This window comes from Saccostrea echinata, unplaced genomic scaffold, assembly GCF_033153115.1.
Source record: "Saccostrea echinata isolate AGI-Se365-2 ecotype Australia unplaced genomic scaffold, CSIRO_AGI_Sech_v1 ptg000057l, whole genome shotgun sequence".
Taxonomy (NCBI): domain Eukaryota; kingdom Metazoa; phylum Mollusca; class Bivalvia; order Ostreida; family Ostreidae; genus Saccostrea; species Saccostrea echinata.
Genome location: NW_026889806.1, coordinates 7,181,996 through 7,207,594, shown reverse-complemented (window position 1 = coordinate 7,207,594; position 25,599 = coordinate 7,181,996). Strand labels below are relative to the sequence as shown.

Here is a 25,599-nt window from a genome sequence, read left to right as displayed (position 1 = left end):
TTCTGCAGACAACAGTCTCAAATTGAATTCAAATATCCATGAACTTCATCTCACTGTAAGTCATCTGTAATGTTCTGATGTGATCATTCTGCAAGCACTACCACTATATATAAATTCACATTAAACATTTTGCATCCTAATTGATTTAATGGATGAACACAAGATAAAAATCTTTTTAAGATGAATTTAACAGTAACATTGCCCAGCGCAAGGTCTTTTCCTTCCTGAATACCTCTGTTGCAATGTGATAACATTATATGTGCAGAGCTGACTTTTTTCACATTTTATAAAGTGCATTCTGGTCTTGAACATGTCAATGTCACCATGATAAAATATACTCTTGATATTTTTATGCAACTATTCAAAAAAAAAAATGTATCTTAATAAAGAACTTATTGAAGGAGTTAAGTTGAATTTTGATGCAGCCCGGTTTCAATAAAGATTTTTTTTTCTTCAATTTTTAAGGACACCTTTTACTGTGAGGTAGGATGTACTGAACAAATTAACACGTCCTGTTAAGTCTGACCAGTCAATACCACTATCCCCTGATGGGCTGTACCATATCATCCTGTGTACAGCTAGAGATTTTAATCTTTTTTTTTGGCATGTTTAATTCAATTTTCCCCAAAAGAATACCATCTCCAAAAACTATCTGCAGTCATCTTTTAGGAGTTCAATGTAAACATTTTACAGGGCATCAAAGATCAAAAACAAAGGACAGATTCTGATGGTAATGTTCTATGCATGATTTATCTCCCTTTCCTATGAATGCCATACTCCTACACATGGTGACCACAGCACCATGCATCTACAGTATTAGCTACACATTTTTTTTTCCTTCAAGGGTGAACCATTATATCACCAACAATGTAACAACTAAACTTTCCCTTTGAAGACAGTGATAATTATATAATGGAATTGAAATAATTTGAACAAATTAGGTTAATTAAATGAATCCCACTGCATTCAAAACTTACATCCCTAACTCTCTTTTAGCATGGAATTCTAATTTTTTATATTTTATATCCATGACTTTTTACCCCTAGCTACTAGTCTTCATTTAACTATATCTAAACATTCTCACATGACTACTCCCAACATGCATTCATTTCATTCAATAGTATTTGATAACCGTACAGTGAACTGGCAGAATAAACCCAAAATCGGTCAGAACAGGGGAGAAAACTCTACACCTTTTTTTATATCAGGGAATTATCAGAACACAGATGCTTATAAATCCTATCAGAGAAATGCTTAAACTTTTATATTGAGGTGTAGATGGAGAGAACTCTTACCTGACATTTATTCCCCATGGAGAATGTCACCGACTTGTAGCCCTCCCTATAAAGGGAGAGAACTCTTACCTGACATTTATTCCCCATGGAAAATGTCACCGACTTGTAGCACTCCCTATAAAGGGAGAGAACTCTTACCTGACATTTATCCCCCAAGGAGAATGTCACCGACTTGTAGCGTTTCCTATACAGGGAGAGAACCCTTACCTAGTATCTATCCCCCATGGAGAATGTCACCAACTTGTAGCGTTCCCTATACAGGGAGAGAATTCTTACCTGGCATTTATTCCCCATGGAGAATGTCACTGACTTGTAGCATTCTCTATACAGGGTGAGAATTCTTACCTGGCATTTATCCCCCGCGGAGAATGTCACAGACTTGTAGCGCTCCCTGTGAATGGCCTCTACAATACGACCGATACATATATATTAATTAAAGAAATCTTTACATCTCTATCACCTCAATGTTAACATCTCGTGTATCAACCTTACTCTCTCTGCAGGCTTTCATAGCTATATATATCTCAAAATTCCAATTCACTTGACAACATGGAACATTCTACTTTTTTTTAAATCTGTGGATTTGAATTAACAAGTATTGGGCAAAACAAATCAGATAATTGAAAGTTAATCTGTTTTATGTTTTCTTTGTTAAGATAACAGGTGCTTGAGTTTTTATAAAAACCCCCTTTAATACAAGGTATTGACTGACACACTGTCAACAGTGACCATAATACCATGTCAAACATCAATATTGTGACAGAAAACAATCAACACTCCAAACAATGGAGACATTCCACTCTCCAAGAAGTTTCTACTTTTATTCACCAATATCACTTCCTCAACATTTCATATTACATCTCAGCTAGAAATCAATAAAAAATGGCTGTTTGGAGACCTTTTGGAATAATGGCCAGCAGTAATGACCATGTAGAAGAACCAGTCTTCATTATAATTAAAACTCCTTCATTTCTTCCAATTCCAAAAATAACTTTTAAAAGTAATACAAATCATTCTTCAGTGTAGTTTACTTTGGTATTAAATCACATCTATTGAGTTTCATTTTTAATTAATCAGTTACTCTTTTTCATACTGAATTTTTTTAGTTACAAAATTACCAACCTGAAGAATTACAGAACTCAATCAAAAATTTTAGCCAAGGATTCGGCATATTAACACATGTATTATACTTGAGTTCACATGTACATTGTCAACATAAGGTTAATTAACAATGAAAATTAAAAGAAAATCAAAATCCCAAGAAACATGTACAATAATCACATAATCCAGCTCTTCTACTTAAAGACATTCCATAAAATTTTCAATAAATTAGATGATTTTTAACAAAAATTTTCTCCAAATTGTCAAAAATGTCAGATATCTATTGTCTAATGGTGACAAAATCTGAATTAAAAAAAAAAAGATTGATTCTAGAGTCTTTCTTCATACAAGTAATAGAATTTTATCTAATTTCTACCTCGTTTTTCTTCTTCCCAGATATCGAGTTCTGTATTTCTGTAAATAACAGGGTCCAAAGCTTTAGCAATGCGATACGGTACTGGTGGGCTTACTCGCCTCCCGGCAAACTTCTCATGCTAAAAATTACAAAGAACAGTACCTCCTTAATGCAATGTAACTATAATCATCAGTTTTAAAGTAAAGGGTTAGAGATCAATTTGTAACAGGCTAGGGGTTGAGGTTTATGAACAAAATATCTGTGGACCTTGCAACAATTATTTTTTAAAATTTGATTTTTAAATGGCATTTTTATCAATTAGAAGCAGTTAATTTGGCTGGTAGCTGATTCTTTAGGGAAAACCCCCAATCATATTAAGAGAGGTGTATCAATTCACAAGAATTCATTTTTAAATATATCTCCTACAGAAATCTGAAAATACTTCACACAAATTTGTGACTCCCTCTCCTTTAAACTATTTCTGGCTACTGCCACATCTTTTGCCATTGAATAGTTAGTATACATTCTATTTGACAATAAATGACAAAACCAACAAAATTTATGTTTCAAGTGACATTAATTATAAAACTAAAGTATATCACTGAAATAGTGGTGTCTGATTGATAATAAATGTTTTATCTAATATGTAGTAGACTTTTGACTTTGATCCAATCTGTTCCATCTCCTCTAGACTAACAAAAGACCCATGCTGGTGTCACTTTGCTCAACTGTGTCACCTCAGCCCTGCTGTTCTTCAGAATGAGATTTTAAATGATTTTTTTTTCTTTCTTTTTTTTTTTTTTTTTTTTTTTAGAAATTTTCATGCAAAATTTCCCCATATATTGTACATGGCCCCACCCTACCTCCAATGGGGCACAACTTAATTGACCCAACTTGAATCCAAATGTTGAAGACTTTGGTTTTTCTTTGCTCTAGCTAAACCCCATCCTAACGCCAAGGGCCATAATTTAAACAATCTTAAATCCACTCTACACGAAGATGCTTGATTTTTCATTGTAGCCCTTATGTTATTGAGGAAATTTTTAATGTTTGACCCTCAATTATAACTCCACCTAGTCCTAGGGGGTTGTTACTTTAAAAATTTGAATGTACACTGCATGAAGAAGCTTGCATGAATATTAATAAAACCAATGGGGATTTGCATTCTCAATTTACCAATGACCCCCTCTGAAAGCCCCACCCAAGCACCAGGGATCACAATTTGCACAAGTTATGAAGATAATATGAAGATAATATATTAATGTGACCTCTATTGGCCCTGCTGTTTTTGATAAGAATTTTGTCAAACTAACCCCCTACAGCCTCACTCTGGGCCTGGAGGCCACGATTTGAACAAACTTGAATAAACCCTAACTAAAGAAGCATTCATCTTTTGCTTTTTTCTGGTCTAGTGGTTCTGAAGGTTTCGTAAGTGATACCATCAAATTTTAATCATTTGCTAATTATCACCCCTTGAAGGTGGGTGTGGCATTTTATTTGAACAAACTTGAATCCCCTTCATCCAAGGATGTAAGGATGCTTTATGGCAAATGTAGTTGTAATTGTCCCCAATAGTTCTGGACACAAAGACAGATGCTCTAGATCTTCATAAAAAATTCAAGCTTTTTCCTGGCCCTTGGCTCAGGTGAGCTATCATAAAAGGATATACTATTCTGAATGACTTGTATCATCACAAGATTCAAGTACCCATTATTTAGGTAAAGGAAATATCAATATTATAACTTATAATAGTGCATGTTCAGAGGCCTTTAAGGTCAGACGACACATTCCTCAAACATACGTTCTGTATTTCTTGGTATTATATCAAAATTATTCCCAATTGTCATTCTCATGTGATTTCTAAATTGTTTTCAATATGTATTTAAAAATATAGACACCAAAAATTTTGATATTGTTACCCTCTGGTATCATGCCCAAATCCCCGGTAAGGTACCTCAATTTTGGGTGAGGAAACTTGTTTGAGTAGCAATCCTTTAATGATCAATTCTTGGGAAAAATTATATATTTTCGAGGAATGTGTCGTCTGACCTTAAAAAATGAATACTTAGTTTCCAAGTATTCATTCAACTATGCACTATGGTCTTACTACATGAATACTGTCATATATATCTGTAATTAAATCCATCCCAATCAGAACAGAGAAATCCAGTCTAAAGCATATTCTATTAATTCCAACTGCAATTTACATGTGTTTATATTGATCTTCCAACCTGAACACATTTTACTATTTAAACTTTTTCACAATGCATTTAAAATCTCATTAAAAGAGATTCTATCTGATGAACTAAGAAGTGACCCAAAGCTATCATACATTTAGTTTAATTAAGAGAATTTAAATTGTTGGTATGTTCCAATTGATACACCTCAAAGCAACTTTTTTTTTTTTAATTTAAAAATCCCACTTAAGGAGGCTGGGGGGTCAACAAATTAACCACAAATTAACCACCAGATTTAACTAAATTTTTTAGATATGATATCTTAAGCTGTCAACTATCATTTGGCAAAGAAAAATTTCAAAAATTTTAGTTTTAAAATTTGATCATTTTCTATATCTTCATATGGAGCTCTTCTTCTAAAGGAGATCAATATAGTCTAAAAATGGCCACAACCCCCCAGCCTCTTTAAAACACATTTTTCAATAATCTAAACCTCTCTGTCCTTGTGACCCTGAGGTCACTTATTGACCTCTGACCTAATGTCAGTCATACTCTTTGTCCTTAAAACATATTAGAGCAAATTCCAAAAATTATTGTAATTACGATATAAAAAAGCAAATATGCAAATCAAAACCATTTCCATATTAATACCAGCTTTTAATTCTACTGACAAATAGACAGTATATGCCATCTGTTTTATATGACAGGCATTTACATATTAATGGCCTACATACAAGTATATTGAACTTTTGATCTAAAACACATTAAGAGTACACAATTAAAGATTATTCCGAGTCAAAATGATACTTTTTTAAACCAACTTTTTTATCACCCGAGCATATATCTGTACGTATAATAATGAATACTAGCATTACATTCTTTTAAAGGTGTGGAGGTAGCAAAAATGTTGACTTAATTTTAGCCGATTACAAAATGTTACCTTAGAGAACGAGTCCTCTCCACTATGGCTGGAGTCTGGACTAGATTCAGCGCTGCAACAAACAAGAAAAAAAATCTTAATCAAGGTGTGTAAATCAACCCCCCATCTTGTCACAGTGCAATCACAAATCAATCGCCTTAAACATCAGCTGTTCAACGACAGACACTTCAGAAACATCAGAACAGCTGTGACCGAGTCTCTCCATCCCCTCTTACAAAGTGTTTTATGCATCACAATACAATCTTGTCACTAGGGAAGAATTTGTTTAAGACCTGGTTGTTCAATGAGATAACTTTGTCAACATCTTGCAGTAGTTGTTAGATCAGTCAATATTTTAAATTAAGAAGCCAGCTCTTCCAATTAAAATATTCAAAAATCTGAATTAAAAATAAAGAAGAACACTGATACTGTGGAGTCATTGTTGTCAGTGAGGGACTTTAATGAACTCTGTGACCTTGACTTAATGACCTTGATCAGGATCATGTCATATCCTATGATCATAATCAACCCTTTAGGCAATATGATCTTTGAGAGTTATTTCATTATTAAATAATGTTGTGAATGAGAATTTTACACTTCAAACTTGTGACCTTGACCTTGTCCACACGACAATGGTGCAGGGTTGTTACCACTCTCTGGTCACAAGTAACCTTTGTATTTTATAATGTTTTTCTCCACATCAGAGTTATGGCATACAGCAATAATTTTATACTTCCAAAACCCATGACCTTGTTGAAATTACCCTGGGTTAGAGTCTGGAGAAACCCTTGAGTAACAAGCAAACTTTGTCTTAGGTAAAAGCTTCTACTGTTTTCCATTTCAAAGTTCTGGCTAAAATAATAATTTAAATATTTTTGTAGCCTGTGACCTTGACCTTTGTCCATAATGACCTTGTACTGGGTCAACACTCAACTATGGATACAAGCTACCTTTGTACTTAGTATGGGACTCTAAAAGTTTTTTGCATGGTTACAAAGTTATGCCCAGACAAGAATGGCACTTCTCTCAATCCAGTCTGAGAAGTTCAATGTACAATAAACCCTTTAAAGAAGTCAGAACTTTTCTAAATTTTAATAAATCAATCTTAAATTTCAACTGGTACACAAGTTTAATTGATTAATTGTACAAAGTTTGGAAAAAAATATGAAGTAATTTCAGAGATCATCTCCACACAGAAAAATGTCTACAGACAGACAGACAAACAAACAGACATGGCAATTCCAGTATACACCCAACAAAACTTTGTGGGATATAAATAATTCAGTAAAATACACTAATTAAGGCAATCTGAATATAACAAGTTTGTCACAGATTAGTTACCAAGCAACAAGTTGCTCTAACTATATAACCCCTATTCAAGCAGCTTCCTAAATATGTCAATATAAAATGACTTACTCCACAATGGGAAAGACTCCGTTCCTGTTCTTGTTTTTATTTTGCTCACGGATGATTTGGACGGATTCCTCGAGCTCCGTGTGAAGATGGAACACAGTCCTATAGAGAATCTCATACACAATCGCTAAAAACAGGAAAATCTAAATGTAATTGACAGAGTACACAGATTTGCTTCTGCAGATTTCGATACATTTAGTGACGTCCTTCAACCCAAGTTCACAGGTCATTAGACCATTCAATGAAATTAAGGGTGAATTTTATTTTCTTTTAATAAGATGATTATCTGAATTTGTACTTTAATTTCGCTGTTCATCCCTGGGTAAACACAAAAAGAATACAAAACTCAATATTCTTGTACTTTTTGTTGGGTGTCTAAACATGCATGCCTACTATATTACTTTTTTCTCCACATGTCATGTAACAAATATAAACAAATCATAAGCCGTGAAATGTAAAGCATCTATTTATATTCCCTGAAGCAAATCTGTAATTTACCGTGGGTTATACTTGTAAGTCTGCCTCTGTCAATATCAAATGATCGGGTAATCCTTGTATTAATTGAAGGAAGATGAACAGAAAAAAATCTCCTAATCTTTTTTAAAAGGACCATTTCAGAATTCATGAGAACTTGTTATCTGCATGAATATTACATTGCTAGCTGCTATTTTTACATAATTATCAATTGATCAGATCCGAAGACCATAAACTGACGATCCAAAAGTTTAGATTTTGAATACCTTGATTCTTATTTTTATTAAAAAAATGTTTTAAAAGTTGCCACTTTCTATAATTTTTATATAGAAAAACATTATGAATTTTTTCTTCAAAATTATTCCATATGTTATACTAATTTGAACCTTTGACTTTTTGAAATTTGTTCTCGACATGTCTATAGTCTTGAGTCCAGGACAAAGTTCCTCTCCCTCCTCAAACCTTATATTTTTATTTATACATAGCCATTCCATAACATTTCATAAACAAAGGGCTTTTTTAAAGTCAAGTTAAAAGCATTTTTCATTCATTAAGCTAATAAAAGTAAATAAATTACATTTACAACTGAACGCCCAGCTACGATAAATTAAAATGTTCCGAGTCATTTGTTGCACTTGATTCTTTTTCTTTCATACGTATTCTCATCTTCCTTTAGTAACCTGCAGTTTCATAACTTAATTGTTTTAAATTATAAAAAAAAAAACAATTTCATATCATTAATCAATCAAATTTCTCATGAATTGATCCAATAAAATTACAAAAACTACATCTTTGATATCAGGAAATCAATAATTAGCATACACACTGTAGTCAACTACATGTAACCAGGGCGGGAGAAAATGCGACCAGTAAGCCTTTACAGAAAATATCTTACAATTAATACAGGAAACTTCCAATTCTCTATAAAATATCTAAGCTATAGCTGCTAGCAAACAAGAGGCCTATATATAACCCAAGGGTCATGTTTTGAACAAACTTGAATCTACTCTACCTGAGGATGCTTCCAATATCAATATGACTTATCAAGCCTTTGCTGTTCTTGCAAAGAAGATTTTTATACATTTTTTCCTATCTATGAAATTTCATATGTAAAACTTTGATTGTCCATTGCTGCCCTACCCTAAGGCCAGGGGTCATTATTTGAACAAACTTGAATCTACACTATGTAATGAAGCTTTCACATAAGTTTCAACTTTTCTGGCCCAGTTGTTCATGAGAAGAAGATTTTTAAAGATTGTTTCCTAAATATTCCTACATAAAACTTTGATCTTCCATTGTTGCCCTGCCCTATCCTTGGGGCAAAATTGGCCCAGCAGTTCTAAAGAAGATAAAAATGTGAGCCTTTGGCTCAGGTGTGTTAAAAAAGGGCTTTGATTGGGATTTGAACCCAGCTCCACTGAATCACTAGCCAGGTGCTCTACCAACTGAACCATCTGGCCACTGGTGATTGAACCTGCCTGACTGACATATTTCTCCCTCCTCAAAGGTCTTCACCCCAGAAGACACCAATCAAGACTCTCCCCCAACACGTCTGTCAGCTGTCACTTCCAGTGCATGGCATTTATGGCACCAAACTTAACTGGTGAGGAATAAAAAAGTGATGGACCAGACAGGGACTCAAACCCAGGCCCCGATTCACTATAGTCTGATGCTCTATCAGGTGGCTCTGACTGCCGATACCCTTCTCTCCCCAAAGGCCCTGGAGTAGAGGTGACAGACCTGCTAGGAAAGCATCTGGGTTGGTGTCTTCAGGATGATGGTTATTAAGGAGGGAGGAATGATTAATTTTGCACATTTTCCTCAAACTGACACTACCTTATCAAGAGCACTTGAGCAAAAAACTTGTCACTGCCAAATTTTTTCAAACATACAGGTGCGCACTTTTATTACATTTTCAACATTGAACTACTGTAATATATTTATTGAATAAAAGCGATATTTTGTCACAGTGTGAAAGAATATCTGAAGTGCAACAAAACTCAAGATTTTCCTCCTTTCATCAGTTCATGAAGAATGTTGTTAAAAATACTCCCTGGCCTGTTATAAGATAAAAAGCAAAAAACATCCTGACAGAGACTAAAACTGCCAAAGTTTCTCCAAATATGTTCTTGAAATTCATGTTTACAAAGTTTTCAATCTCACAATTGCTAAGCTACAACTTCTCAACCTCTCAACTATGACATCACAGCCTATGACATTATGTTACGGAAAGACAGAAGCAACGGGGAAATCTTTAGGTATGTTCACACTCCTGAAAATATTTTTAAAAATCCTGTCCCACCTGTGAAATAAATTTATCATCCAACAACAAAATGATTGAATATCCTCTACATATCCCATACTTACACTGACAAATGGCGAGTTCTGCGTGGTAAGCTTTGGTGTAAACACAGTCCAACTGATTATTGTCCAAACGACACAGAACTATCTGAAAACCCAAGAAAGCATTGTTTCTTTAATTTGATTTCATCAACAAAAGTTATAGGAAATATATACATACTGATAAATAACTATACATGTATACACCAGTATGATAGTACATGCAGACATTACAATATACTAATAATACAGACAGACAGACAATATATGCATATTAACCGACATATGATACAGACATGTACTGTATAAAGACACAAATTTATACATTATTTATATTAGGATTAAATAAATCAATGTAGTTATATATACCATTACCTTTCGTGGGAAAACATTTCCAGTCAAATCCACTGGGGGTTTTCCAACCATTTCATACACAACAAAATCTAACCTTAAATTAGTTGAAAAGAATACAATAATGCCAATGAATGATAAGAACAGATCAAATTTTAACTAAAACAACAAGAAGTCTGTGAGCGAATGCTCACTAATAATACCCCCGCTCTGATGTGAATACACAAGTTCGGTTATGGACAAACACAGTGATAATCAGGAAATTGACATCGGATTTGTAAAAACTGAATCCCAACATATGGCATGCCTAAACAAAGAGAAAATTTCAAGCATCTGCGATGAGTAGTTGCTGAGAAAACTACGACCAAAATTTATTATGTATGGTACGGACAGACGCATGGATAAACAGGAAGTTGACATCGGATTTGTTCCAAAAATGAATCCTATTATATGGCATGCCTAAACAAAGAGTGTGTTAAAATTTCAAGCATCTGCAATGAGTAGTTGCTGAGAAAACTACGACCAAAATTTGTTATGTATGGTACGGACAGACGCATGGATAAACAGGAAGTTGACATCGGATTCGTACAAAAATAAATCCCACCATATGGCATGCCTAAACAAAGAGTGTGTTAAAATTTCAAGCACCTATGATGAGTAGTTGCTGAGAAAACTGCGACCAAAGTTTGTTATGTGTGGTACGGACAGACGCACGGATAAACAGGGAGTTGACATCGGATTAGTACAAAAATAAATCCCACCATATGGCATGCCTAAACGAAGAGTGTGTTAAAATTTCAAGCACCTGTGATGAGTAGTTGCTGAGAAAACTGCGACCAAAGTTTGTTATGTGTGATACGGACAGACGCACGGATTAACAGGAAGTTGACATCGGATTCATACAAAAATGAATCCCAACATATGGCATGCCTAAACAAAGATTGTGCTAAAATTTCAAGCATCTGCGATGAGTAGTTGCTGAGAAAACTACGACCAAATTTTTTTATGTATGGTACGGACAAACGCACGGATAAACAGGAAGTTGACATCGGATTCGTACAAAAATGAATCCCACCATATGGCATGCCTAAACAAAGAGTGTGTTAAAATTTCAAGCACCTCTGATGAGTAGTTGCTGAGAAAACTGCGACCAAAGTTTGTTACGGACAGACAGACGGACAGACAGACAGACACACAAGGGAAAAACAGTATACCCCCCTCTCCTTCGGAGCGGGGGTATAATAATAACTCATGCCAAAATACAATGCATCCAAAATTTTCATCTTTGAAAGGACAGAAGAAATTCAAACCATTATCTTTTAGTCACAGGCAAATATATATGCAAGATTTGTGACCTAGCTTTCTTAAACTCCCACTTATCATCACAAATCATTTACTTGTGAAATTATGCTGAATATTCCTCAGTTGTGAAAACTATAGTCATGGATGGATTTAATCAAACTGACAAATTACAAATAAAAGTGAATTATCTCGAATCAGACTAAACAGATTACTGTATCCCATCAGGGCAGTGCAGGGTCCTAAATTAATAAACTTTAAACATTTTATTTTCATTTTTTCATAATTTTATTCAAAAACATAAAATTTCATGTCTTAATAATATTTAATTTAAATATTATATTTAAATTTAATATAAATTTTATTGAATATTTCCCAAAATTACGCCATGAAAATCCTTCTGAGCTACAAAAAGTTTGAAAGTTAGGTTTCTCAGACACAAAATAATGCAGCATTTCTAATCCTTACTCAGACAGAAAAGTGTTCCTTAGTACTTTATATATGGGATAGAGTTTCTATACATGTGGGGTATAGTGTCCCATACCTATAAATGTGGGATACTGTGTTCCTTACCTATGCATGTGGGATGTATAGCATTCCTTATCCTGTACACATTTTCAACAATGAAATACTGTTACTTATGTCTTGAATGAAAGTGAAGCTTTTTTCAGTGTGAAAATATATCTGAAGTGCGGCAATTTTCCTAACCTTCATGAACACTTCAGAGTTTTAGAAAAATGACATCCTAGCCTGTTACATGTATAACTAAAATAGCGAGAGTAAATAACTACCATCCTGACAGAGACTAAAACTGCCAAAGTTTTTCTAAATTGTTATTAAAATCTATGTTTACAATTTTCCATCTCATAATTGCTTTGCTATGACATCTCAATCTCTCAATCATGAGTCGTCACAGCCTTAACAATCTGCATTTCCAAAAGACAGAGGCAAAAGGAAAATCAAAGGCAATGAAATATAAACAGAAAATTCAATGTTTTGTAGTTGAATATGGAAGGAGATGGGCGAACATAGTGTGCAGAAAGCCTATAGCTTCAGATATATATAAATCATGTTCAGTTTGTGAATTTTGACAATTATTATTGTCTCATTATTGAAATTCATGAAATTATGATAAACAAAACTTTTCCGAGGACAATTTTCTCGGCAAAATTTATTCTTTTATTAAAAAAAAATTAATGTGGTATTTCTGGGGTTCGAACCCTAGCTAGCAATAACAAGAGGCCCATGGGCCACATCGCTCACCTGAGTAACTTTGGCCATGCTGTTCATTACCAGACTCCCCCCTTGTAATACCTATTGTGGCCCCACCCTCCCCCCAGGGGCCATGATTTGAACAATTTAGAATCTACACTACCCCAGGATGCTTCCACGTAAGTTTCAGTTTTTCTGGTCCAGTGGTTCTTGAGAAAATTTTTAAAGATTTTTCCTATATATTTCAATGTAAAACTTGGATTCCCTATTGTGGCCCCGCCCTACCCCCGGGGGTCATGATTTGAACAATTTAGAATCTACACTACCCCAGGATGCTTCCACATAAGATTCAGCTTTTCTGGCCCTGTGGTTCTTGAGAAGATTTTTAAAGATTTTTCCTATATATTTCTATGTAAAACATTGATTCCACATTGTGGCCCCGCCCTACCCCCGGGGGTCATGATTTGAACAATTCAGAATCAACACTACCCCAGGATGCTTCCATATAAGTTTCAGCTTTACTGGCCCTGTGGTTCTTGAGAAGAAGATTTTTTAATGACCCCACCCTATTTTTGTCTTCTCTTGATTATCTCCCCTTGTGAGGGGACTTGGCCCTTCATTTTAACAATTTAAATTCCCCTTCAACCAAGGATGCTTTGTACCAATTTGGTCAAAATTGGCCCAGTGGTTCTTGAGAAGAAGTCAAAAATGTGAAAAGTTTACAGACGGACGGACAGACAGACGGACGGACGACGGACAAAATGTGATCAGAAAAGCTCACTTGAGCCTTCGGCTCAGGTGAGCTAAAAACCCTGAGTATCATTTTCTTTTGAGACTAGCACGCAAACCACTACACTACACAAGTCCTGATGAAGAGTGGCATTTAAATCATGTTTGTGATATGACCCTTGACTTAATGGACTTCTCGAAAAGATACGAATGTTATGTCATAAAAGTATATTTTTAAGGTATAGTGGGTCATTGCTCCATATTTTTGGTAACCAAAAAATGTATATTTTTATGCAAACTTTGAGGATAACTTTCAAAAAGGTGGAGAGAAGACCCACTCAAATCAAAAAATAGTGTTATAGTATGAGAAAATGACTCTTTTTTCTCCCTTTGGTGTGTGTCTAATATTTCACGGGCAAATAATTTCACTCTTTGAGGGATTTTTGCAATTGTAGAGATTTTACATAAAGTATATTTTAATGTTAGAAGAAATATCAAGGAAAATTTTGATATAATTGAAATTTAATTTTTCATCTTCATGTTTGTCACACTATAGGCTTATCGCTCGTCATGTTCACCCATCTCCTTTCTTACTCATTACAATATTAAAAAAATCCTCTTCCTCCAGTGAAATAAATTCCATACCCAACTACAAATCACTGAACATCCTCTATTTCCACATGCATACATGTGAGATAGTATTTCTAACATATACAGGCGAGATAGTGTTCCTTACCTATACATGTGGGATAGTATTCCTTACCTATACATGTGGGATAGTGTTCCTTACCTATACATGTGGGATAGTGTCCCTTACCTATACATGTGGGATAGTGTTCCCTACCTGTACATGTGGGATAGTGTTCCTTACCTATACATGTGGGATAGTGTTCCTTTCCTATCTATACATGTAGGATAGTGTTTCTTACCTATACATGTGGGATAATGTTCCTTACCTATATATGTGGGATAGTGTGTCTTACCTATACATGTGGGACAATGTTCCTTACTTATACATGTGGGATAGTGTCCCTTACCTATACATGTAGGATAGTGTTTCTTACCTATACATGTGGGATAGTGTTCCTTTCCTATCTATACATGTAGGATAGTTTTTCTTACCTATACATGTGGGATAGTGTTCCTTACCTATACATGTGGGATAGTGTTTCTTACCTATACATGTGGGACAATGTTCCTTACTTGTACACGTGGGATAGTGTTCCTTATCTATACAGTCATGTAGGATAGTGTTCCTTACATATACATGTGGGATAGTGTTCCTTACCTATACATGTGGGATAGTGTTTGCATTACATCCTGTTCATTCCAGACCTAAAATACAAGAATTTATACAGAATCAATTCAGAAATATTTTTCATATAAGCTGTATATGTGTTTTGCAAAATTATATAGGGAGAAATACAAAGTATATTTGTTATTGAGTTCAATAATATTATTTTTGGCAATCGTGATGACAATATTTTAGTTAAAAAGCAGATGATCTTTCAGTGAAATCTACTCACTTCCAAGATCTCAGAAGTTTTAACTTACATAGTCTTCTTGGGTGCATATCCTTGAGAAAACACTCCTACTTGCATCACAGATTTCCTTATAATAAGCTTGTGTGAGGTAAATCTAGATTCCAAAAAAATACAGAATGGATCACATTCATTCGTATACACCAATGAATACATATACACATATATTCATATACACCAAAATCATAACATTATGATTTCCAAAGGTAAATTTTCAGTAATATAAAAGAATGTTTGAATTTAAAAAATAGTAGATTTTTTTCCCATTTTCATTGAAAATTATAATTACATTTTCTGTTGAAAATGATCAATATCTTTCCTTTCAAAATGCATGATGGCAATAAGAAAGAAACTAAGAAAAATTCAATGTAAGTAGTGAATATCAAATTCATCTGATTTTCAATTTTTTGACCATCACCTCTTGCACAAGGTTGAAGTTGATAAAAGAAAACCTGCCTTAGTTACCTCAGCATTAACAAGAAATATTTTTCAATGGTCTCTATTTCAGGACCAGGAGAGGTATTAAACAAGAGGCCCATGTGTCACAATACTCACCTGAGTCATTTCAAAGTCCTCCTGTTTTTCATCAGATTTATTCACTTCATATTCCTTTGTAAAACTTCTTATCGCCTATTGTGGCCCCACCCTACCCCCGGTCATGATTTGAATAAACCTGAATCTACTCTACCTGAAGATGCTTCCAATATCAATATGACTTATCAAGCATTTCCTCTTTTTTGAAAAAAAGAAAAAGATTTTTAAAGATTGTTTTCTATATTTTCCTATGTAAAACTTTGATCTCCCATTGTGGTGCAACCCTTACCCTGGGAGTCATGATTTGAACAAACTTGAATCTACACTATGTAATGAAGCTTTCACATAAATTCCAACTTTTCTGGCCCATAATGGTTCATGAGAAGAAGATTTTTAAAGATTTTTCCTGTATACTGCTAGATAAAACTTTGATCACCCTTTGGGGCCCCATCCTACCCTGAAGGTCATGATTTGAACCAACTTACATGTTCACTAAGTGATGTGTGATGAAGTTTTCATGCAAGTTTCATCTTTTCTGGCCTAGTGGTTCTTGAGAAGAAGATATTGAAAGATGTCATCACATTTTCACTAATTCTTAATTATCTCCCCTTGAAAGAGGGTGTGGCCCTTCATTTGAACAAACTTGAATCCCCTTTACCCAAGGATGCTTTGTAGCAAATTTGGTTGACATTGCCCCAGTGGTTCTGGAGAAGAAGACGAAAATGTGAAAAGTTTATGACGACGACAGACAGCGGATAAATTTCAATCAGAAAACCTCACTTTAACCTTTGGATCAGGTGAGCTAAAAAGTGGTGGTGAATATTTTGTCACAATATGTTAAGAACACACAGTGAGCAACATTATGGAGATCGATATATTTTCTCTCCAACTGTGCATATGCAAGTAAAATATTAATGGACCTTTTTAATTGTTTTGAATACAATTTTTGTTTACATTTTTTCCATTGGCAAGAAGCAGAACTCCAGATAAGGTGTGTATTTGCAGAAAAATGCCTTGATTTTGTTAAAATACACATTAAAAATTAAAACAGGGCGTACAATTACGCATTAGCAATCATAAATAAGCATTACACTACAAAAGTACTGCGTACATGTACGATGGATTGAATGATACAAGGACGATTTAACTAATTATGTGAATTGAGGTCAGCTCAGTGTTTGAACTTTTATCAAAAGGAAAATTTGATTTATAAGCGTATTCAGAAAAACCTAGGCTGATTTTCAGTTCAGGAGTAAGATTTGAATATTAAATACTTGTATTTTGTATGAAAATATCTCAGATTTCCACTGTTCATAAAACATCCAAATTTTTCATTCTTGACGTGTACACGTCAATATTATCAATATTGCACAAAACACGTATGGTGTCCAATTTTTTCTTTATCACTGTTTATTTAACATTTCTTATATATTTACCATTTTCTGTAGCAATAATATCATCTTAAGTCCACCGACAACCTTTATTAATTGCTTTTTTGCTTTCCACATGCTCCTTTGCTATAAATAGCGCCACGGACTTTTAATGCAAATGAGGAGTAACTCTAAAACTTTTACCTCGATCGATGCCAACAATTTACACTGCAAAACCTAATATATATTTTTGATACCAAAAAACAAAACAAGAACAAAAACAATGGGGTGGGACATTTTGAGAGGGGCAAGTGGGGATGAAAATCTAAAGATTAATTTTATCTGGCCAAAGAAAGGATATTTTTCTTGGTAACTCTTGCTATGATCAATATAGACCTAATCTTAAATGGAGGTCTGTGTGCCCTTGGTAACTTTGCCTAATGTATGGTCTTTCTGGTGAAAGAAACGAAATGTTTCTAAGTTATAGCTAAAAGCTGTCCTTTTTTTTTTTAAATTTCATTATCCTAATTGGTAAATGCAGAAACTGTCCTTTTTTTTTCTCTACATTCCTCTTTCAAAAATACTTATTTCGATAACAAACTAAAACTCACATTAGATATCAAAAGAGCAATATAGATTAACAAAATACTTTTTGATTATTTTGCTGAAAGGCAAAATCTGCATTAATTTGAAAATCAGGGAGTAAATACACTTTGAGGTAAAAAATTATCTGGAGCTCTGAAGTTTTGAAATTGTCTTGCAGTTTGGTCTATGTGTACCCCATTTCCAATAGCAAATTTTGTTCCAGTCTGCCAGGATATAAATGGATGTATTCTCCACTGCTAAGAATATATGACATTTAACTGGTGCCAATATATTTGTTGTGAATATACTTCATTGCCTTGTCCTTATTCTGATGGCAATAACATTTTTAGTAAAGCCAATATTCCTACATCTTCACCAGTCAAGGGTGATGATCCGCTCCTCTAGCTTTTCTTTTCACATGAAGAGGAGAGCAGATCATCACCCTTGGCTCAGAGAAGATGCTATTCCTATGGAAAGATGGCAGCTCCCCTTTCTAAGCTGAATCTGTACAAGGGAAAAACACCTCTATCATGACTCTTACTAAATTTTAGAAACTAGTCTCGATAAGAGTATCTGAAAAATGACAATTTCACCAACATATCTGCCAAAAATTTTATCCTTTTATTGATGGCTTGCAATATCTTTGGTCATCATCACTGGTGACTTTCTATGTGTATATCTCAAGCTCCTTTTCTTGTCTTATCTTTCTCTTTGAACAGTCATAATTTTTTCCAGTTTTTTACTCTGCCCATAACATTGTAAACTTCAGTTCAAATTTCCTTTTTTTCTTGAACAATTAGTTCCAAATCTAAATGTTACAGTTGAATTATGAGAATTCAGGGTGGCTTGGTATTCTCTTCTAATTGTTTGTGTTTGCTGAATATAATTGCAAAGTTTATCCATTTATCTGAAATTATTTAAGACTTATGTGTCAGAAGTATATCATAATATTAATTTAAATTTTTTTCAGATTTTCATAACTTTCATTACTTCCGGGACAATGCATTGTACATCATACTGTAAACCAACTTTTATTCGCGACGACTTTATTTCACGATTTACCGGGGATAAACTAGTTCGCGACGATTAATTTCTGCGATCAAGCCTTTTTTTGGATCTGTTGTTAATAGAAAGAGAGACTTTAAGGACCTGTTCGCGGTGAGAAATATTCGCGATGACGAAGCTCTCGCAAACCTCGCAAAAATTTATCGCTTGCGAATAAAAGTTGGTTTACAGTATTTACTTTTTCTTAACAAATTAAAGAAGTTTTTCGCCAAAAACAAATGAACTAGCCATTTTAGGAGACAGCATACTGCATTTAAATCATATCAATGCATTCCCTCCTTTCAAGTCCTTATCAACTGCTGTGGCCAATCTATTTGTAGTAGTGTTAGAAATTGCATGAGTAAATGAGGTATTATTTTTTATTGTTTTGATAGAATAAATCCATATTGATAGCATGCATATACACAGTAAAACTCCGTTATAGCAAAGTTCTAGCGAATTTACTTTGCTATATCGGTAATTCAATCGTTATATCCATATATATAAGGAGTCCAATTCAAAAAAATATACAAAGGGAATTCGCATTATAGATTTTTTTTTCATTCAAGTATGACTACCAAATGTATTTAGGAAGTATAAAATGCAAAATTAATCTTGAAGTTCAATAGTTTTTGGATGAACTGAGTTTCAAATATAAATACAAAATAAATGTCAGTTCAATATTTTAAAAATGTAGATCTTTTAAATTGGTTGTAAAAGATGTAAAACTTGTCATTTTTTAACTTCTAGGGGACACAAAATCAGTTTCCTATAATTCGCTATATCCGTTTTCTTTATATCTATAAAATTTTACAAGGAATTGTTAAGAATTTTGCCAAGGATGGCAATAAAGTTTGCTATATCTGTAAACTCACTATATCCCTGTTCATACTAAATGAGTTTAACTGTAAGTCATAAAAAAAAAAAACAATCAAAAATTGTTTTATACTATGTCTAAATTGTTGGTTTTAAATGCATTTCTTTTTTTTCCTCATTTTAATCTGATTATTAATTTGTAACTTAACAAAAAGCTTTTAGAAGAAATGCTCCCAAGAACGGGAGTAGGCAGTATAAAAGCATACAAGGGTTTCCAGTTAATCATTGTACTTGAAAAAATGAAAGAGAAAAGTTAGCACAAAATTTTCTTTTGAATTTATTACAGATGCAAATGAAAAAATATCTTGGACACTACATTTATTTTTATGTCCACTATCGCTGCAGCACTTGCAGAAATCATAAGCATCATCACATGTCATTGATGCAGAGATTCATTTGATGTTTTCCTTCAATATATTACTAGCTTGTTTCAATTTCTCCACACAGACTTCAATGTCAAAATTTACAGCTTCATTTTCACAACCACAAAAAAAAATGAACATTAATGAATATTGAAATATTACATTATACAGATTATTCAATATTTGTAATGTGACTAAATCATGATCAAATCTAAAACATAATTATACTAAGGACCCATGAATTTACTAGAATGAAATTGTAACGTACTCTATTGGGTGCAGCTTTGATTAATAAACCAGTATTAAGTGATATATATATCTATATATATATATATATATATATATATATATATATATATATATATATATAAATATAAATATGATATCATTATATGATAGTCAACTCTTTTGATGGTTGTTCAACAAACTTGACTTGCAATTGTTATTTAAGTGATGAATTGAGAATTCATGAGGACATGAACTACGACACTTCACGCCTGCATATTTCATGAAGCGCGTTAGCACATCATGATAAAGTCAATGGCCTTGATTTTTCCTGAAAATTTTGCACTATTTTTTTATTTCAATCACATCACAATGGAAATATTCTTACTCATCCCACGGTAGTTCATGAGAACATGAACTTTTTCTAATTTGCAAAGAATCTTAAGGAAAAATATTTGGAAATGAAAATATAGATTTATATGAGCATATTCTTTCTACTGTTCTAAAGACATGTGGAAACTAAATGAAAATTGGTGAACATTACAGTAGTTATAATCCGATTCCTGCAATTTTCCTTATTTCCTATAACCTAAAACAAGAGGTCCTAGGGCCTTAACAGTCACCTGAGTATATAACACAATCCATAGAGGATCCACAGAGTATAAAATAAACTGATAGAATAAGAAAATTTCATTCTCGTGTATATTAGTATTAATGCGTTCTATTTCCACTATGGAAGAGTTATACTTCTTAGTGCGCTCTTTTGTGAAAAAGTCGGAAAATGTACAAATCTCGCAGGATTTCTGGGACAAACGTAACATAAACATGTAAACAATATGTTGAATGTCGATGAACAGTTCCTAAGAAAATGCAAATGAAATATTTTATTGCTGTGGACTTTATATACATCAAGAGTAGGAATGACAGCGATATCAATTTATATCTATTGTTGATCGTATGTATCTATTTATCGTATGGTACATCTAATTACAATACACATGCCTCGGATATGTCGTATTTTTTATTAATGGATGATAAATTTAGGGTTCTCGCTCTCTTACATGTTTTTTAGTTCTTCTATTCTTTAATTGGAATGACAAATACATTTAACATTTTAAAATTGGATTGAGATTGGCATGTTTTGTATTATCCGCCACGCCATGCTGTCCCAGTCAGATGACCAAACGCACCTCTAATTTTGAAGAGTTCACTAATGGAAATAGAACGTATTCCTAAAGATCATATAGAGCAATAACCACCTTTCGTGAATTAATTCTGAGAGAATCAATGACTATCTCGTAAAAATAAGGTGTATTGAAATGACTAATCATGGCTTTGTTGTTTCTTGAGAAAAAGATTTTTAAATATCTTTCCTAAATCTTTCCTAAATATTCCTAACTAAAACTTTGATCACCTGTTGTGTCCCCTCCCCACCCCAGGGGGTCATGATTTGAACAAATTTGAATCAACATTACCCAAGGATGCTTCTATATAAATAAGACAAATCATGGTTTTGCTATTTTGAGAAGATTGATCATTCAAGATTTTTCCTATGTATTTATATGTAAATCTTTGATCGTCCAATTTGTGGCCCCACCCAACCCCCAGAGTCATGATTTGAACAAACTAGAATCTATACTATCTGAGGATGTTTCAACATAAGTTTCTTCTTTCTTGGCCCAGTGGTTCTGGAGAAGATTTTTAAAGATTTTTCCCATGTATTCCTATGTAAAACTTAGATCGTCCATTGTATAGCCCCACCCTAGCTTCCCTTGGGGGTATGATTTTAACAAACTTGAGTCTACACTACCTGAAGATGTTTCCGTATAAGTTTCATATTACCTGGTCCAGTGGTTCTTGAGAAGAAGATTTTTAAAAGATGCCATTATTTTTTCACTTATTCTTAATTATCTCCCCTTGGAAGAAGACGTGCCCTTCATTTGAACAAACTTGAATCACCATCACCCACAGGGGCATCTTATCCGCTCTGTTCTCTACTACACATAAAAAATACACGTATTGCCCCTGTGCATCACCCAAGGATACTTTGTGTCAAGTTAGGTTGAAATTGGCCCAGTGGTTCTTGAGAAGAAGTCGAAAATGTGAAAAGTTTCCGCACACCCGCACGACGACGGACGACAACAGATAGCAATAGGTCACCTGAGCGACTCAGGTGACCAAAAAACAAAAAACAAAACAAAACAAAAACAAACAAACAAAAGTAAGAAATAAACGATCAAAGAAATTAATCGGGCAATAAGCAATTCCATTTCATCCGAAGTTCACAAACTTTGGAATATAAACTAGTAAACTACAACGTACCTGTTCAGAAACCGCTCTGAACAGAGAAAACCCATCTCTGGCAATTGGTTTCCTCCACAGACCGATTGAGGACAGGAACTCGTCCATTGCACCTTCTATACATTTTGTGTGTTTTCTCATGTCTGAAGATCACGGTTGTATTTGATCCCCGATCACATAACGGTAAATATTCCGTGGAAAGAAAACCGCGAAATTAGCACGTGCAATTGACAATCCTAGACGTAAAGTCACGTGACATCAAAGCGATCAAATCTAATGCTGTCGGTTCTGAGGAAACAAGTTAAATTCATTTTGGTTGCCGAGAACCTCGCCAACAACAGGCTCAGTCTCTCTCTAGCCCTCTCTCTCTCTCTCTCTCTCTCTCTCTCTCTCAAGCATTTTCCCACGAACCATGCAAAAGATCTCCACAAATTTCCAAAATCTCTCTCTCTCTCTCTGATTAAGCATTTTCCAACGGTCCATGCAATGCATCTCCGTGGATTTCCAAAACACTGAAATTAGATCAAGCAGGAGGTATATACTCCCCTCCCTTCTCTCCAAATAAAGATTTTCAGGGGAAAATGTCAAATTTATGAGTTTGCACCCCCAACCCTTCCTAAGGTCAAATACAATGTACGTAATAATATGCTATCTCATGTATCTCTCAGCGAAGAAAAGATTTTATGTTTCTTTTTTTTGGCGATTTTTTTTTATTTTGGCTTGCCATATTTCTGTCGTGGGATTTTTTTCTAAATAAGAATGGAGGAGGATTCACATATTTCCGCTTTACTGCTTTTACAATGTCATTACCTATGACGTATAAGTGGAAAAGTCTTTAGGTGTATCCTTCTGTTTCGACACTACTCCACCACAACCTCCGTCGGTGCGCCGACTGGGGTGACCCACCTGGCTCTCCATCAATGCTACTCTTTCAGTGATTGCCAGGCCCGTAGGAAGCAATTTCAGTTGGGGGGGGGGGCACAGCTATACATTTTCAGTTGGGGGGGGGGGGGGAGGAGGCACTGTCAACTACCAAAATTCCTTGACAAGCAAAACAAAAGGGGAAAAAAAGGTCATCAGGCGTTTTTATTGAGGGGGCAAAACATTAATTCTACGATAAATGGACCAATTCAGAATTTAAAACATGAAAAAAAATTATTGTTTCAAAAAGCAAAATGAACATCATTATTCTCTAAAGGACATATCAGTGAACTTGAAAACAAAGAATTGTCCACAAATCTGGTATCGTTAACTTTTTACAACAATTTCAATATACCATTGATTTTAAGGTAATGTTACGGAAGTTAATGCTTGATCAAGTCTTATTATTTTTTTATATAAAGCTGAATTTGACCAATTTGCAATTTTTCGTTTCTGATGTTCAGTACAGAATGCTAAAGTATGATTCATGAAGTCTCATGAATCCGAAATTAAATCAAATTTGCGAGAAAAATATTGTTACGGAAGTTAATCGTTACGGAAGTTAATTCCCAGCAATAAAAGTTAAAATCTGTTCAATAGTTAAAATCAAAGTTTTACGATATTAAACAAAAGTATGAAGCATTTCGCCCCCAAAATGATAAAAAAATTTATTTCTTTATTGCAAAAACTTTCCTGATTTACCGTTACGGAAGTTAAATTTTTAAGAGAGACAACTGTTTTTGTCTAATTCATTTTGTTATGTCGAAAATGCAATTGTCTAAAATAGCTGACTCGCAACTAGAATCGATGATATAAGGTTCCGTGGTCACTTTCAGATAAAATTTCAGAATGAATCAGCATTTAAATTTCAGATTAAAATTTAAAACAAAATCATTACGGAAGTTAATCTATTTTAAGCGACAAGCTATGATTTAGCATGAAAGGAGATCCATGCATGCATTTCTTTGCGAGAAGTGGTTTGATTTCTTTTTATATAGGATAAAAAAACTTTTTTTAACATTCATTGCAATCTATTCGAAACGATTTTACGGCTGAAAATTTCATCTTGAAATTTGTAAATAAATGAAGCGACATTAAGACTTGCAGTGGAATACGTTTTTCAACAATACATTACTTTCATATCAAAACTTTAACTGCATATATATCGGTAAATATTTACAAAACCACGATTCTTAAATTTATAGTTTAGATATTACAACGGTAAATTTGTAAGCGACATAAAAAAATCTTAATTGGTCATGTTGAAAAGCATATAGTAGCTATGTTTTCTATAGTAATCTATATATCGGCAAAATTATTAGGGGGCACCCCCCGTGCATCTTTACATCATACATGTAGAGTCAGACAACAGATTCTTCAATATAAATGAAAGTCGGAAATTTTCTTATCTTGTGATTGATCATCAACAAAATTACCTTGTTAAAAATCACTCTAATTCTACACACAAGTACCCTAAAGTTGATATTAAAAGGATATTAGAATTCCTCATTGATAACATTTATGTAGTCTTCGGAGACCAGGGTTTCCAACAAACTGTTGGAATTACGATGGGCACAAATTGTGCTCCTTTATTAGGGACCTGTTTTTATATTCCTATGAAGTAGAATTTATTCAAAAACTTCTACTTGAGAAGAAGAAAACACTTCCTGTGGCCTTCAACTCGACTTTTAGATATATCGACGACGTTTTAGCAGTTAAAAACAATTCCTTCCATCCATATGTCGACTCGATATATCCCAATATATAAACTTGAAAATAAAATAAAATCACAGAGTCTGCCACATCTGCATCATATTTGAATGTTTTACTAACTGTAGACAATAAGGGTCAAGTAACAACTAAATTGTATGACAAACGAGATGACGTCAGCTTTCCCATCGTCAACTTTCCTTATTTATGCAGTAAAATTCCGCTATTACCTGCGTATGATGTTTATATCTCCCAGTTTAGTATGCTCCGAGTACGATCAATTTTTAAACCGAGATAGGCTACTGACAGATAAGTTGACGTTACATGGATTTCAACAACCTCGTAAAATTTCGTAAATTCTATGGTTGTTATAATGACCGTGTTAGCAAATATAACCTATCACTGGGTCGTATTTTGGCTGACGTGTTTCATACCAATTGTTAGGCCTTTGTTTTTTGCTAAATT

At 34.0% G+C, this 25,599-nt stretch overlaps 1 protein-coding gene across 1 annotated transcript in view; it reads right to left on the bottom strand.

Annotated features, from left to right (window-relative positions):
• The window catches only part of LOC133174366 (uncharacterized), a 53,140-nt gene extending 30,480 nt beyond the window's left edge, over positions 1-22,660 (bottom strand). The window contains exons 1-9 of the mRNA XM_061309484.1: positions 22,525-22,660; positions 15,220-15,303; positions 14,954-15,000; positions 10,450-10,522; positions 10,102-10,183; positions 7,264-7,387; positions 5,869-5,920; positions 2,773-2,890; positions 1,641-1,699 (exon numbers count right to left, since the gene is read on the bottom strand). Of these exons, the coding sequence (XP_061165468.1) occupies positions 1,641-1,699; positions 2,773-2,890; positions 5,869-5,920; positions 7,264-7,387; positions 10,102-10,183; positions 10,450-10,522; positions 14,954-15,000; positions 15,220-15,303; positions 22,525-22,644 (759 nt within the window). The 5' untranslated portion in view covers positions 22,645-22,660. The remainder of the gene's footprint in view (positions 1-1,640; positions 1,700-2,772; positions 2,891-5,868; positions 5,921-7,263; positions 7,388-10,101; positions 10,184-10,449; positions 10,523-14,953; positions 15,001-15,219; positions 15,304-22,524) is intronic.
• Between the last annotated feature and the right edge of the window lie 2,939 nt (positions 22,661-25,599).